At 33.7% G+C, this 15,462-nt stretch overlaps 1 protein-coding gene across 1 annotated transcript in view; it reads right to left on the bottom strand.

The window, feature by feature from the left end:
• Positions 1 to 1,716: 1,716 nt before the first annotated feature.
• Mcmdc2 (minichromosome maintenance domain containing 2) overlaps positions 1,717 to 15,462 on the bottom strand; it is a 29,604-nt gene continuing 15,858 nt past the window's right edge. Inside the window, exons 11-16 of the mRNA XM_047558869.1 lie at positions 14,146 to 14,351; positions 13,364 to 13,530; positions 12,661 to 12,840; positions 9,409 to 9,551; positions 6,856 to 6,965; positions 1,717 to 1,921 (exon numbers count right to left, since the gene is read on the bottom strand). Of these exons, the coding sequence (XP_047414825.1) occupies positions 1,755 to 1,921; positions 6,856 to 6,965; positions 9,409 to 9,551; positions 12,661 to 12,840; positions 13,364 to 13,530; positions 14,146 to 14,351 (973 nt within the window). The 3' untranslated portion in view covers positions 1,717 to 1,754. The remainder of the gene's footprint in view (positions 1,922 to 6,855; positions 6,966 to 9,408; positions 9,552 to 12,660; positions 12,841 to 13,363; positions 13,531 to 14,145; positions 14,352 to 15,462) is intronic.

Raw genomic sequence — 15,462 nt, forward strand, 5'->3', positions numbered from 1 at the left:
AATGGCAATCTTTTTTTTTTTTTTTAATACACAATATCTTTATTTCTTTTTTTTTATGTGGTGCTGAGGATCGAACCCAGTGCCTCCCTCATGCCAGGCAAGTGCTCTAACACTGAACCACAACCCCAGCCCCTAAATAGCAATCTTATACAATAAAAATATTTTTTTTTCCTATAAATTGAGGCTACTGTATGTTTTTATAAAAGTGTTGCTTTGCTTTCACCCCCAAAGACAGGAAATTGCAGTGTGTTATAGGAAAAGCCACAAAACAAGGCTCTTTATTACAAACAGGATTATAATAAATATTTTGTTGAAAACTAGTTTAGCCTGATGAAAACACTGTATAGTTGCTGGCACTAGTAGGTATTCAGTAATAGTGAATGACCTCTCAGGGTCCTATAAAGAAAGCCTTCCAGCTGTATGGTGGTTAAATAAACTGAATTGTCAGTTTTGAAGAATTAGAATTTTAGTAACTAAGGTGGCACTTGTGTGACACGTTCTGCATTCTTTGAGTAGAATCTTTGATTAGTGCTTTGAAAAATTAAAACTGAAAAGGATTTGAGGATTTTATTGTCCCTACTTTTTCAGAGCAAATTTGCTAAAATGACTAGCAGTTACTGAAGTTGAGGGACTGCCTGGGTGACAGGGAGACCTTGTCACAAAAAATAAAAATGTCAAAGTATGTAACTCTAAAATGCCCCTGGGTTGGATCCATACTACCACAGAAAAAGTGCCATGGTGCTTGCCGTAATCCAGGCTACTGGCAAGCTGAGGCAGAATTGCTTGGGCCCCCAGGAATTTGAGGTCAGCAGAGTGAGACAACCCACCTCAGTAGCATCAAAAATGAAGACTGGGACTGTGGTTGTGGCTAGAGCACTCACCTAGCATACATGAGGCCCTGGGTTCAATCCTCAGCACTACATAAAATAAAGGTATTGTGTCCACCTACAACTAAAAATATCTTTTAAAATGAAGACTGGGTTTGCATGTTGGTTTCACTGCATCATGGAACCTTTCTTAATTTAGGGTCAAACTGGTTCCCTATATATATTTTTTTTAAATCACAGTTTATATGTAGAAATTTCCAAGGCTTTTCCTGACTATATGTAGGACTTCTAAAACAATGTTCACATACTACATAGGTAAACAAAGCTGAAAAGGCCTTAATTTAAAAAAAAAAAATTTTTTTTTTTTTTTTTTTTAGTGATGGACCTTTAATGTACTGAGAATCAAACTCAGGGCCTTATACAAGCTGGGCAAAGGACTCTACCACGGCTACAACCCCAGCCCTGAAAAGACCTTAAGTTTAAAGCTTCAAGTTATACAAATTGGTTAATTCAGCAAGGGGAAAAAATGGTTTAAAATTTGTAAGTCAATAAGGTTATTGCCATCTTGTGACAAAATAGTGAACTCCATAAGTAAACCATTTTTCACATTGTAATGCCGTTCAATTTTTGTTTTAGCACATGCATTGGGCTAACCAGAAACTTAAAAACAGAGGATTCTCTTTGGTAACTTCACCTTAAGCATCCACGTTACTCTCCTAAGATTTGGAATTTTGTTTATAGTTTTAGAGGTTTGGATTAGTGTATATCCCAATAGCAATTGATTTTGTGGGAACCATGTTTTATTTTTTTAAATGACATTCTTATGTACTTCTGTACACAGTATTATCTGAAGCATTACTTCAAAATTACTCAAATACACTTTCCCATTGCTTAAGTAGAAATGACAAGGAAATTTTCTCAAACTGCTTATTCATCGCTAGTGAAAACGGCTGTTCCAGGTCCATATGTGTCTATAAACTGTTGGAGCTGTTTCTGGCACTGAGTCAGATAGAGATCCCTTTGCTGTAAATATTCTTCATTATACAGTTCAAAGGGAAATACTGCATTTGGAGCAACACAAAATACAGTGGCCCCTAAATGAAGAAGGAAAATAGCATAAATGAGAAAGATTTCTTAAAATGCTAAATAACTACACTACATTTTAAACTTAAGTAATGAAAGTTTTTAAAAAATCAAATCCTGGTTGTGTGTTGTGGCACATGCCGGTAATCCGGCAACTCCAGAGGGAGGAGGATCACAAGTGAATTTCAAGCCCAGATAGCTCTCAAAATTAAAAATAAAAGGCCGGGAATGTAACCAGTGGTAGAGTACCCCTGGGTCCAATCTCCCATACTGCAAGAAAAAGTTCTAACCTGCTGAGTATTTCACTGATTATTCAAATCTTATTTTTTTGAAGACCAAAATTATGCCCTGGAGAGTAAAACAAGCCCAAAGTTATAAACCTTATCTCATTCTGTATCCATTTTCTTATAAATTCAAGAAGTGACGTACATGAGTCTAATTCCTTAACATGTGCTCTGGATCTGATTGATTTCCTCTCATTTTTCTTAAGGATTTAACTGCTTTGATTTCATCCCACCCCAACACCCTTTAAATTTTTTTTTTCCTCTTTTGAACCCAGGGTTGCTTAACCACTGAGTCATATCCCCCTAGCTAAGGCTGGCTTCAAATGTGAGATTCTCTTGCCTCAGCCTCCCAAGCTGCTGCGATTACAGACGTATGCCACTATGCGCGAGGCCCCATATTTTTTTAAAGATGAGGTCTTGTTATGTTGCTCAGGATGGTCTTGGACTATGGGTGTGTACCACCATGATTGCCATCTTTTAGTAGTATTACTGTATATCATGATTTAGTACCTTATGTCTTAAAAAAAATAATCCCTTTTTGGACCACACATTCTTCTCTAGCTAATATTCTATTTCTTGTCTTCATAGTCAACATCTCAAAGTTGTCTGTGCTGTCTTCCTATCCATTACCTCCATTCCCACTCCACAGCTCTCCAGATAGTTTTGATCATGTCCACCCACAACCTCTGGGTTACCAAATATACTCTTAAATAAATCAGTAGCCTGTGAGACAGCTGGCCAGTCTGCTCCCTTTGGAAGCCTGCTTTCTTGGTTTCTGTAATACCACACTTCATTTTCTTCCTATATTCTAGCTCCTGCTGCTTTGTTCACCTTCCTTGACCCCATTTCTGAGTATTGGAATTCTCTTTAGTCCCTCTGTAGGTGATTTCATCCACTTCTTGGCTTTGAATACCATCTCTATGCTGATGGTTCCTAAATTATATTTCTAGGTTAGAACTGTCCTCTAAAATCCAGCTTCTTTATCTGTGTATTGATTTCTTGATAGAATATCACAAACTCATCCATAATTTGATTTTTTCCCCCAATTCCTTTTCTTCCCATTCTTGGTACCTGGTTGCTCAAGGCAGAAGCTTGGGAGTTTTCCTTAATTACTCCCTCTTCCTCTCCCCACTTCTGCACTCAACTCTAAGTCTAGTTCATGAGCAAAACCTATTGTTTTTTGCATCCAAAATGTATCTCTAAAACTCACTAATTTCCATTTCTACTGTCTCCACCTAATCAAAGCTCCTATTATTAATCACCTAGACTTTGACGACAATGTTCTAACATCTTTTTCGACCCTCTAACCCCTCTAATCTATTCTTCATATCCACTATAGACAATGATACTTAAAATATATAGTTGATTATACTAGGTCTCTGCTTAACCAGCAAACCTTTCATTGGCTTCCTGTTTTTGGAAGAAAAACACCATTTTTTACCATGGTATGTGAGACTCTACAGTATCTGGCCCTATTTTTTTCTGCAACCTTAATGTGTGCCTTTATTTACTTTTGTTTACTATGTTTTAGCCACCCCGCCCTCTTTTCATTTTCTTTAAAGTACCAACACAATATAGTTTCCCTCTCTGGATTTCTCATCCTTCAGGTTAAATAAATATCTCTTCAGAGATGTCTCCCTAAAATCCAGTCAAAATAAGTCCTTTTTATTATTCTTGCTCATAACATCCTGTATATTTTCTTCATAACATCTATCTCAATTTGTATTATATATTGGTATTTTTTAAAATAAATTTCTTTGTAGTTGTAGATGAACAGAATGCCTTTGTTTATTTTTGTAATGCTGTGCTGTGCTGTGCCTCACACATGCTAGGCAAGTGTTCTGCCACTGAGCTATAGCCTCAGCCCCAGTATATCAAGCTTTTTTGTCTATTCTCTCACTAGGCTGTAGGCTACAGCTGTGTATAGACTATGTCTATTTTTTTTACCACTATATCAGGGGCCTAGCACCTAGTTGTCAATAAATATTTGTTGAGGTACTGACTGGATAAAATAATTACGAATATTTAATTCATGTAATGATAATTACAAGGTACAATAGCACATAACATACTAATTTTAATACATTGATCCATAATTTATTTCTAATTACCTTTATAGTTTATAGTATGCAAATAATGTAAAAAGAGTAAATTAATTTTAATAATTTAAGGTAATAGTCACTAGGAAACCCAAGTGTGGCTTTGTATCAAGGGTTCCTAGTCTTCTCATGTCAATTCTACCCAAGAAAAATTTCCCTTGGAATCATTTTCCTCTGTTTAAAGTAATATTTAATAAGTTCTTAACATTAACTTAAGATTTAAAATCAGTATACCTAACTGAAAGTTCTTATGAAAGCAAAAGTAAAGGTAAAAATTTTTTCACATAGTTTTAATTCCCTCAAATGCTTTCTTAAATGCTTCATGGAAGTCTTGACAAAATAGTTACCAAGTAAAAATATTCTGTCAGGAGTCCTTAATATTATAAAACCATAGTTTTTCAAACCTTAGTTTTTAAGTGTTTGTTTTTTTTTCCCCTTCCAAGTGCTAAGGATTAAACCTAGGGCCTTGCACATACTAGGCAAACACTCTACCACTGAACCACATTCTCAGCCCTTTCAAACAGTTTTTAAATTCAAAGACATACTTTGTTGTTTTCTTTTTGTACCAGGTATTGAACCCAGGGGTACTCAACCACTGAGCCACATCCCTAGCCCTTTTTATATTTTATTTTGAGGAATGGTCTTGCTAAGTTGCTTAGGGTCTCACCAAGTTGCTTAGGGCCTTGCTAAACTGCTGAGGCTGGCTTTGAACCTGAAATCCTTCTACCTCAACCTTCTGAGCCACTGGGATTACAGGATGCACCCCTGTACTTTTGTTTTATTACTGAAACTCAGATATGACTTAACAATTGATGGCAAGTCATTGTAAAGTTTGCAGCATTTTTTTTTTTTCCTTAATGATAGACAAAATAATGTTCCTTGGATTTGATGAAATATTGTCTTAAATATAGATTAAAAGAAGAATGTAAAGATAAAGCAAATTAAAAATATTTACATATCCTTATTTAGTGTTGGTTGGGAACTAGTGTTTTTATCTTTTGGTTAATAAAACTAATTCAGGATGACAGTCTTTTCTGGCAGTCATGAATCTCTAAGGCATACTTCATAAAACTTAAAAATCTCTTCCTAGAAAAGGGCACACATACACATATTTGTATATAACTTAAGGATCAGCAAACTTCTAGGACTTCAAGCATCCATGGATCCTAAGTAAAAGAACACTTGATTTAGACAATTATAGAACAAGGTTGTAATATTCTAATGGATCTTTGTGTGAAATTAATACAATATAATTAATTTTAAGCAAATTTATATTTATTTATTTTTTTTTTTAGTGTGTCTTTCAGGTTTTTTTTTTTTATTTTTAATTGTATACAAATGGGATACATGTTGTTTCTCTATTTGTACATAGAGTCAAGGCATACCATTTGTGTAATCATACGTTTACATAGGGCAATGATGTTTATTTTTTTTTCCCTTCCCCCCCACCCCCAAATTTATATTTATTTATTTATTTATTTTGGTACCAGGAATTGAATCCAGGGGTACTTAACCACTGAACTACATCCCAAGTCCTTCCTATTTTTTATTTTGAGATGGGTCTCACTAAGTTGCTGAGGCTGGCATTGAACTTGAAATCCTCCTGCTTCTGCCTCCTGAGTTGGTGGGATTACAAGCATGCACCACAACACCCAGTTATTTAAAGCAAATTTGAACACTAAACACACACAGCAAAGTTACTGTTAAAATAATAAAGCTGCAATTAGTACATCATCTTTGAGCACTTTCAAGTCCCAGGATTAGAATAAAAATCTGGTTTGAAGGATGATATCTCTTACCACTATTAATATCTAATTCAACAAAAACTTTATAAGAATAACTTTACTCATCCTTGAAAGCTCTTTTGTAATTTTATGAACAAAAGCGTAGTAACTGCCTTTCATTTCAAATGATTAAGTGCAGTAGTCAGTATTAAATTTTGCAATTCAGAGAAGGTGATTTTTTTTTGGTTATATGCCTAACTCCGCTCTGCTGTGGGGGACTGCTTGACAAATGTTGCATGTTTTATTTTATTTATCTTATTATTTATTTTATTTATTATTTTTAAAATTTATTTTTGCAGGACTGGATTGAACCCAGGGACACTCTACCACTGAAGTACATCCCTAGCCCTTTTTTTTTTTTAATTTCTGAGATGGTATGGCCAAGTTGCCAGGGCTGGCCTCCAAATTTCGATCCTCTTGCCTTAGGCTTGCCTCCCAAGTTGCTGGGATTACAGGCATGTGCCACTAAATTTGGTTGACACGTTATTTTAAATGGAATATAAATTAAAATCATTTCATGTTTTGTATTAATAAGTACTTACCCCCAGAATTCTTTAAGCAACACAAAAGTTCAAGCATTGATGCAATCATGTATAATAAGGAACTTAGTATCAGTTGAGGATACTACTACTAAACAATTAGAAAATGTTTAAATTCAAACAAGTCTTGCCTGATATTTGTTATTCTTTGAAGTAATGTTTAAATATAGTAACAATTTAATAAATTAATATTTAATTGTAAATAAAATTATTTGTAGGGATCATTAATAATACATTACCATATTTCAATGTGAGAGATGTTTCAAATAATAAAGCTGCAATTAGTACATCTTCTTTGAGCACTTTATTCCTTAAGTTTAGTCGTGCATGGGCTTCAGATAAGGAAACTCTAAAAAAGAAAATTGATGCCAATAAAAATATGTTGATATTACAAAAATATATTTTGGTGGAAATAAACAAGACATATAGGAATATGACTCACGCACATGAAAGAACAACATATTCTTACTTTGAAAAAAATCTTAGTCCTTTTTAAAGTATTTTTTCCCTTCAACTTAGACTATTCCAGGACAAGCAAGTATCATCACTTATTGTCATAGAATTGGTTTCAATCCTGGCTGCTACTTACCATTCCACCCAACTTCTTAGTTCTGTTCAGATAAATATGCAGTTGAGAAAGTAAATCTAACTAAATATCTTTAATAGACACATCCTTAATGCTTTTATCCATCTGAAATCTTTGTAGAATCTTGCAATTTCAGAAGTAGAAAGGATCTTTGAGTTCAAATACCAAATTCCTATCAAATGATTTTTTTTCTGTAACATCCTGAACTATCCATTATCCAGTCTCCTGAACTTCTCCTAGCTTTTACTGTTTCATGAGGCAATATTTTCCTTTATTTTTAAAAATTTTTAACCAGTTTTGATTACCTGGAAGATCTCTCTTAAGCTTTCATTATATAGATGTAATATAACTGGATGACTGCTGGACTTGAGAATCAGAAAAACCTATGCTGTCTCTCTAGAATTTTCTAGCTGTGTTATTTTATATAAACTGACTTATGAGATTCTTTTGGAACTCAGCTATAAAATAAGGATACTAAGTAAAGGCATTTCAAAGTTTTGCAACTACCCTAAAAGCTTACATACATCTAAACTGGTTTCACTGCAGTTGTCACCCACTGGTCTCTTATTCTATCTTTTGGAACTACAGAACAAGCCTAATACCTCTCAAATGTGATGGCCCTTCAAATTTTCATGTAACTTTTATAGTTGCCCCAAGTTTTCTTTTCTCCAATTTATATATTCCTAGTATCTTTACTATGTCATAAGGGCTGGGGGTATAGTTCAGTGGAAGAACTGGGTTTGATCCCCAGCATCAGGAAAAAAAAAAGTAGTTAAGTCATGAGACACAATTTTCAGCCCCTCACCATCCAGGCTATTCTTGTGAGGAAATAGGACTTTCAAAAGTTTGAAGCAATATAATTTGATCTAAGTATTTTAAATGTTACTTCAGAAAATGGAAAGCATTATATAGTAGTTTATTATTTTAAAATATATCAGAGTTTTATTTTTCTACCTAGGTTTATCTTTTGCATTTTTCAGCTCTTTGAAGATAGTTGAAACAAATTAACTAAACATAGCTATCTTTCATAGACCTCTTCTTGATCTTTCCTGCCAGTTTTTCATCTCTTACTTTATGCTAAAGTAATAACAAGATACTTTATTTGTTTATTTAATGGATTATTTTACTCCTGGATCCTGTTTATAATTTGTTGGAGATTATACTTTTTTTTTTTTTTTTTTTTTTTTTTGGTACGGAGGATTGAACTCGGGCACTCAACCACTGAGCCGCGTTCCCAGACCTATTTTGTATTTTATTTAGAGACAGAGTCTCACTGAATCGCTTAGCACCTCGGTTTTTCTGAGGCTAGCTTTGAATTCTCAATCCTCCTGCCTCAGTCTCCCGAGCCACTGGGATTATAGGCATGCACCACTTAACATGGCTGGAGATGATACTTTAATATTGTATCAGATGAAGTAATTAACAATAGGTGACTACATAAATTATGGTAAAAGCACATCACAATATCACACATCACAACTATAAAACTGTGATGTAGCTATTAAAATGGAATAAGGTAATTCTGTATATGAAAAATTCTATTTGGGCAAAAAAGCATATTTATCCACATGAAAATATACATGTATATATTTATATGCATACATATGTTTAATGCATTAATTTTAGAATGTAACAGTTGAATAAAATGTATTTTACATACCATATTTAAATTATATATGTATATACTAGCATTTGAATGGATAATTTCTGGAAGGTCACATAAAAACTGTCAACAGTAATTATCTCTGGGATAACAGTAATTATAAGAATAGGTACAGTTAAGATACTTTCCTTATTTTAGATTTCTATAATGTCTGTACTTCCTTTTATAATAAAAATAATTTTTTAACTTTTTAAGGAACAGTAACAGATGAGTCCATTAAAGTATTTAAAAGTACAGAAAAAATATATTTAAGAAATTTTCTAGGTCCAACTGCAAAATACTTGAACTATAGTCACATTTTAAAAAATTATCATTTGACATTTTTCTCAGACACATTTCATACAAGGGAACCAATAAAATAAACAGTGAAAAGAATTTTGGGGGTTCATATGAATCAAAAAATTATCAAGTCCTCAAATTCTTTTGGAACAAGGTATATTATAAACCAATCAATCGATAATCAAACAAATTAGATATATAAGTTAATTAAATTCACCACTTAAAAGTCAATACTGGCTTTAACATCTTGAATTGAATACCTACAAATATTTTAATGCAGATGCTGACAGTTTTGATCCATATATAAAATCTGTTCTGATTCTGCGACTGGCTAGATAATAGCCATGAATCATTCTTTCTGCCTCCAAGCTGAATTCTACATCCAAATTCTTTGCAAAAGCCAGTAGCTAAATTAAAAGTGAAAAATTTAAGAGATTTAAGTTTTATTATAAAATCTATAACAAAAATCCAAAGTATATTGGTTTCTTATTTTTTGTAGTGAGCATATTTTTAAAAATTGAGTAAATATCTGAGACCATCTGGAAGTCACAAGGCACTTTAAGTCAGTCTTATGTTTTGAAAAGAATATTAAAGTTTATTTAGAATAATTTCCTCCCTCATGGTGCAAATATAATGTATTTGAAAGACTAGCTAGTCTTTCAGTGAGAGAAAGGCTCTTCTCCCTCAGAAGATCATTTTTCTTTTGAATAGTTTTCTTTGACAGTTTATTTTCACATACCTTTCTTTTATTGGCCCTAGAGCTACTTGCTCTCCTAACTTCCCTTCCTTCCTTTTAAAAGAACATTTTCACTGAACATTTGCAGTGGGGGAGGTACTATACTAACTGCTATGAAGGTGGGCGCTGGAGATTCAGGAAGATTTAGATAGAGAATAATTCTTCAACACAAAGATTACCACTGTTTTCTCTAAGTTTTTTTTTTTTTTTTTTTTAATTTCTGAATCAGTGACTCACAGTTCCTTATTAAGTCCTTATTCATGGCATAATTTCCAGATTTTTCACTGTATTAGTTGTTTTCTACTTTTTCAACTCACAGAACCAAAGGAAAAAAATAACTATAATAAGGTTGCTCTTAACTATAACATTTGCATTTTAAATATAACCATTTTAAAAAAGCATAATGGCTATATCCTGGGTTGGAAATATCCTATATGGATGTGTCCTGTCTTTATTTTCCTTGCTCCACAATTTTCTCCAGGCCTTCATAACTGTATAATAATACAATTGATATTAATTAATTAATAACATCAATATTCCTCTCTTAAGTTTTATCCCGTGGTGGCATGATGTTATACCACCTGTGTCAACCTTTAGGTGATATCTTGCTCCAGCTACTGGAAATGCTGTCAGTAATGGCTTCTTGCTGTCAGGCCCTTCAGTGATTGCCTCAGGACAGCCCACATCGTATAACTGATTGAAACAGAAGCAGGGAAGGCATTATGAAGCTCCTCCATTTTTGTCCAAAGCTGGACAACTCTGATGGGTCTCAGCTCCAGAGTTCCTTTGTAGGCCAGTAGAGGCTAGCATTGGGTCTGATGGCAGGTTGACTCCTCCCTCTACCTAATTCTACCTCATCCCTTCCTCAGGTATTGATAGAGCACTCCCTAAAACACATTGGCACGCTCAACTCCACTTTTTCAGCATGCAGTCTGCCTTCAGGAGAGCCCAGACTGCAACAAATTTCACCCACTCTGATTTGTGTGGTATATTTATCTTGCAAACAAACCATTTTCACCATTTTATTGCCTAGTAACATCTAAACTGTTCGATACAGTCTGACAAATCAACTAAACTTCTGAGAGCTTCTTGGATTATTGTAAATTGCCACATCCCTGTGAATCCATGATACAGTTTTTACTCTAGTCAAGCTAATCTTCTCATAGTTTCCATACATACTTATTTCAACTTCTCTGTTTTTGCTCCTACTGTTACTCCTGCTTAAAATATCCATCCTTTCTGACATCTAAATTTTACTTTTTCTTAAGGCCCACTAAAGTCCCAACTCCTCAATGAAGTTTTCCCAACTCTTGCCTTCTATACTGATATCTTCATTTTTCTCTTTCTTTTTTTTGGTGGGAGTGGATACAGGGAATTGAACCCAGGGCCATTCAATCACTGAGCTAGCCCCAGAACTATTTTGTATTTTATTTTGAGATGGATCTCACTGAATTGCTTAGCACCTTGCTTTTGCTGAGGCTGGCTTTGAACTCTTGATTCTCCTGCCTCAGCCTCCTGAGCCACTGGGATTACAGGTGTGCACCACCACACCCGGCAATATCTTCATTTCTGAATTTCTAAAATACTTACAGTTGGCACCTCTCAGCTTAGCACTTTGAGTTGTTCCTTAATTGTTTCATGTATCTTGTTTTTATGTCAGTTAAATAATAAACTATTAAGAGAGTTTTATATTTCTATGAGAATATAAAAGTGAAAATAGGCTAATATATATTAAGTATTTAGTAATACTAATAAATCCATAGTTTTTTGTTTTGTCACTTTACAGAAAAAAAATAAGCAAAAATTTCTCTGGGTCATTACTGTGTCTATATCTAGTGCCCTAATTCCTAGAAACTATTCTTTTCTTATCTCCTAAGAAAAAAAAAACCTTACTATATTATAAATATTATTAATTTTCTATCCTAGTCTGTGTGAACAAATAATTTTTTAAATTCATCTTTAAGTCCACCTTGCCTTTTAACCTTTTACTCATGCAGTTTGCTTACACGGAAGGCAAGTAGGAAGAAAAAAAATTTTAATAGCTATAGATTTCTACTGCCAAATATCTCCTGCCTTTTATCTATGCTGCCCAGATATTTTACTATGGATAGATTTCTGAAGAGTTAAAAGGACTACAGTTGCAAAAATCTGTATGCCTTTATTAGCTATGAATGAATACTAAATTTATATCATCTGCTCTATAGTTTTCTGAACATGCCACACATGTTTTCACAATGTTAGGATATTATGGGCTGGTGAGTTATATCAATATTCCTGAAAGTAATAATTCTGAAAACATCATATGAGGGAAATCCCTTCAAATGGTCTGTAAAATGTGAAAAAAAATGTATATATATATAGTCTATGATAATTTTCTGTAGAAAATTTTTTTTTTAAATTTTTCATTGACATTTTTTAAGCCCTAATTCAACAGTTTAGATATCTGGGAGTTTTTGTTTGTTTGTTTGAGATAGGGTCTTATTATTTTGCCCAGGCAGGCCTTGAACTTGCAGTCCTCCTACTTTGGCCTCCTGAGTAACTAGGATTTCAGGCACATGTCCTATGCCCAGCTTAAACTCAATATTTCAATATCCACTTCCTTTCATAGTTGTTTATTTAATTATAATCTTAAATGATTTCTATACATGTCCTTAAAATGGTTAAAATCTGGAAGCACTTGGAATAAAAGAATCCTACATGAAATATGCTCAAAGAGATGTCTATTTAAGTTTAGAAACATTAATATAGGCATTTTAGGTAACCATTATATCTGCCTTTACCTTTTCAAAATCTTCAGTTGTGAACTGTTTAGAAGCAAAATAAAAGAGCCCTTCAGGATCAATAGCTTTCTTTAAAGTATGTTGCATAGTAGGAAAAAGTTGGTGGCAAGGAGATGATTCATTGCAGTTAATCAATAATCCAAATGTCTCCACAAGGTTACCTGGAATCAAACTGCAATCCTACATCAAACCAAAAGTTAATAAACAGTAAGCTATGTAATTTTCACAGTTTGGAAATAATTATAAATTAATCATTATATATATGATTTATTGTTCAAATTATTAATTATTTTATCAACTACAATTTAAAGCAATATCTAAATAGCCTGGGAACTTGTAAAGAGTTTTTTTTTTTTTTTAAAGTTCTTCATTGAGTATTTTCTTACACATTATTAAAGGCTCTCCAGTTAATGATTCAAATAGAAATTTCTACTAAGCAGACATCTGATTTGCAGCACTGGGGATGTACTCAGTTGTAGAGCACTAGTCTGGCATGCATGAGGCCCATGCATTCCCAGCACAACACACATATACACACACACACACACACACACAAATAAAAAATAAAAAATTTAAATGATGGGGTCATTACTGTTTATAGGACCTGATATAAAAGTGGGTTAATAACAAAACATTAAGAAGATATATTAAAATCTGCAACAAAATCCCTGAACAACATTCTAACAATAAGTGTATACCTTACCATCTGACCAATTAGATTGTTGTTTTTCTGTGCATTTCTCCTTGAAGATGAATCCATATCAACAAAAGACCAAAAACTGCACTTAACTGGAAAAGTCATTTGTTGATCAATATCATCCCCAAACTTCTTTCCTGGGATGTACACTGTAATGCTTCTGCTCTCCAGAACTATGTTCAGAAGACATTATCCATTTGTTACTTAAGTTCATTTTGGTCTATATGTATAAAAATTAATACTAAATTATATAAAATTTTACTGTCTTAAAATTCAGATGGTGAAGAGAGAACTAAATTTGATTGTTTTGCAAGATATTGCTAAATTAGAGCACCTGCCATAAAAAAGAACAAGACAAGAAAATGTTGAATGTTAATGTGTCCCATGACCTGATGAGAACTGTTAGTCCAAAGCATGTAGCTGGAATTGTGGTTGGGCATCTGGGTGAAGTAGACAGAGGTCTAGAAGCTTTCCCACTAAGATCAGAAACAAGACAAGGGAATGTACCCTCTTACTATTGCTTTTCCACATTGTGCCAGAAGTCTTAGTTAATGCAATAAGAAAAGGAAAAAGCTGGCAGAATACAATTTCACATGTTAGCTCAACTCAAAGCAAAGGCTAAAACATTGCATTTACACATTAAGTTTCTCTTTTTATTTATAAAAATGAAATGAGAAATGACATTTAATATAATTTCTCAACTGCTAAAAGGGTAATACTGTCAAATAACTCTGTCATTGTTAAGAGGTTATATAGGTAAAAAATAATTTGATAAAAATATTGTTTACCTGATTGAAGTTGTTCAAGTTTATCTTTTTTATGTGAAGACAAGTCTCCTATAAAGCAGATACTGTCTTTAGCTAACAAAGCACTGCCAGCTTGAATGCTAACTGCTCCAGTTCCATATTTATTTCTGGATAGAGTAGGAAAAATTTCAGTAGAAACCGGATGGTGTATACCACGGGGAAAAAGGTTTATGCTAAAATTCAAAAGCCTAGGGAAAAATAATTTATTCATTACTACTATTTAATGTTTGATTTTCAGAAGTCATAATATATTAACAACTACACAAATTGAATTTGACTTAGCATTTAGTATATCTGTGTATACTAGCTATGAACTAGGAATAAGAACATATGAAATGTAGTCCTCAACTTGAACAGCTCACCCTAGAAAGAGACATGAAAACTAACATACAATGTGATGAGTACTAAAATATTATCTTTAGGACACACATAAGTATTATTTCTTTCTGAGAGAAAAGAGAGAAATCTACAGAAAGACAATATTGGAATTGGGTATTCTTTTTTTTTTTTTTTTTTTTTTGGGTGCTGGGGATCGAACCCAGGGCCTTGTGCTTACAAGGCAAGCACTCTACCGACTGAGCTATCTCCCCAGCCCCGGGTATTCTTTTTTTTATGACTCGCTTTCTTTTGCATATCCAAAACCTTTACATTAGGCTTGTCAGTGCCCCATTAGGTCTACTGCTGTGTCTGTATCACAGCAACTCTTGATACACCCTTTCATTTTCTAACACCCTGTAATTGCCTTGATTTCTTCATTTCTCAAATTCTGAGAAAGAAACATGATTATCTTAGCTTAGCTTTGAAATTCTTGCCACAGAAATTACAGCTTGCTGATGCAATCAACTATGATAAGCAGATGTAGACATGCAATGCATGTTGAGAGTAGTATCCTTACATATGGACAGGTGGATGCTATAAAATATGTTTAGTGTATGTACCATTTCAAGGATCTACTCCATACCACTTAGGATCTATGGAAGTGGTACACAGTCCTAAGTTATTTTTATTTTTATTATTTTGAGATGGGGGTCTTGCTATGTTGCCCAGACTGGTCTCAAACTTGTAATTTGAAGTGATCCTTCCACCTCAGAATTCTGAGTAGGTGGGGCTCCAGGTATGCAGCACAATGCCTGGCTATGTATTTTTTAAACCTGTCTATATATTAGACTCAGGCGCCTCTGGGATGCAGCCAGGCTGACAACTTAGTGATATGGAACAATGAGTCTCAAACTTCTCTAAAAATTGGAAGCAAATGAGGAATTTTTTAAACTGATGCAAGGTTACAGAATACAAGGTCAA

Source organism: Sciurus carolinensis, chromosome 1 (assembly GCF_902686445.1).
Source record: "Sciurus carolinensis chromosome 1, mSciCar1.2, whole genome shotgun sequence".
Classification (NCBI taxonomy): Eukaryota; Metazoa; Chordata; class Mammalia; order Rodentia; family Sciuridae; genus Sciurus; species Sciurus carolinensis.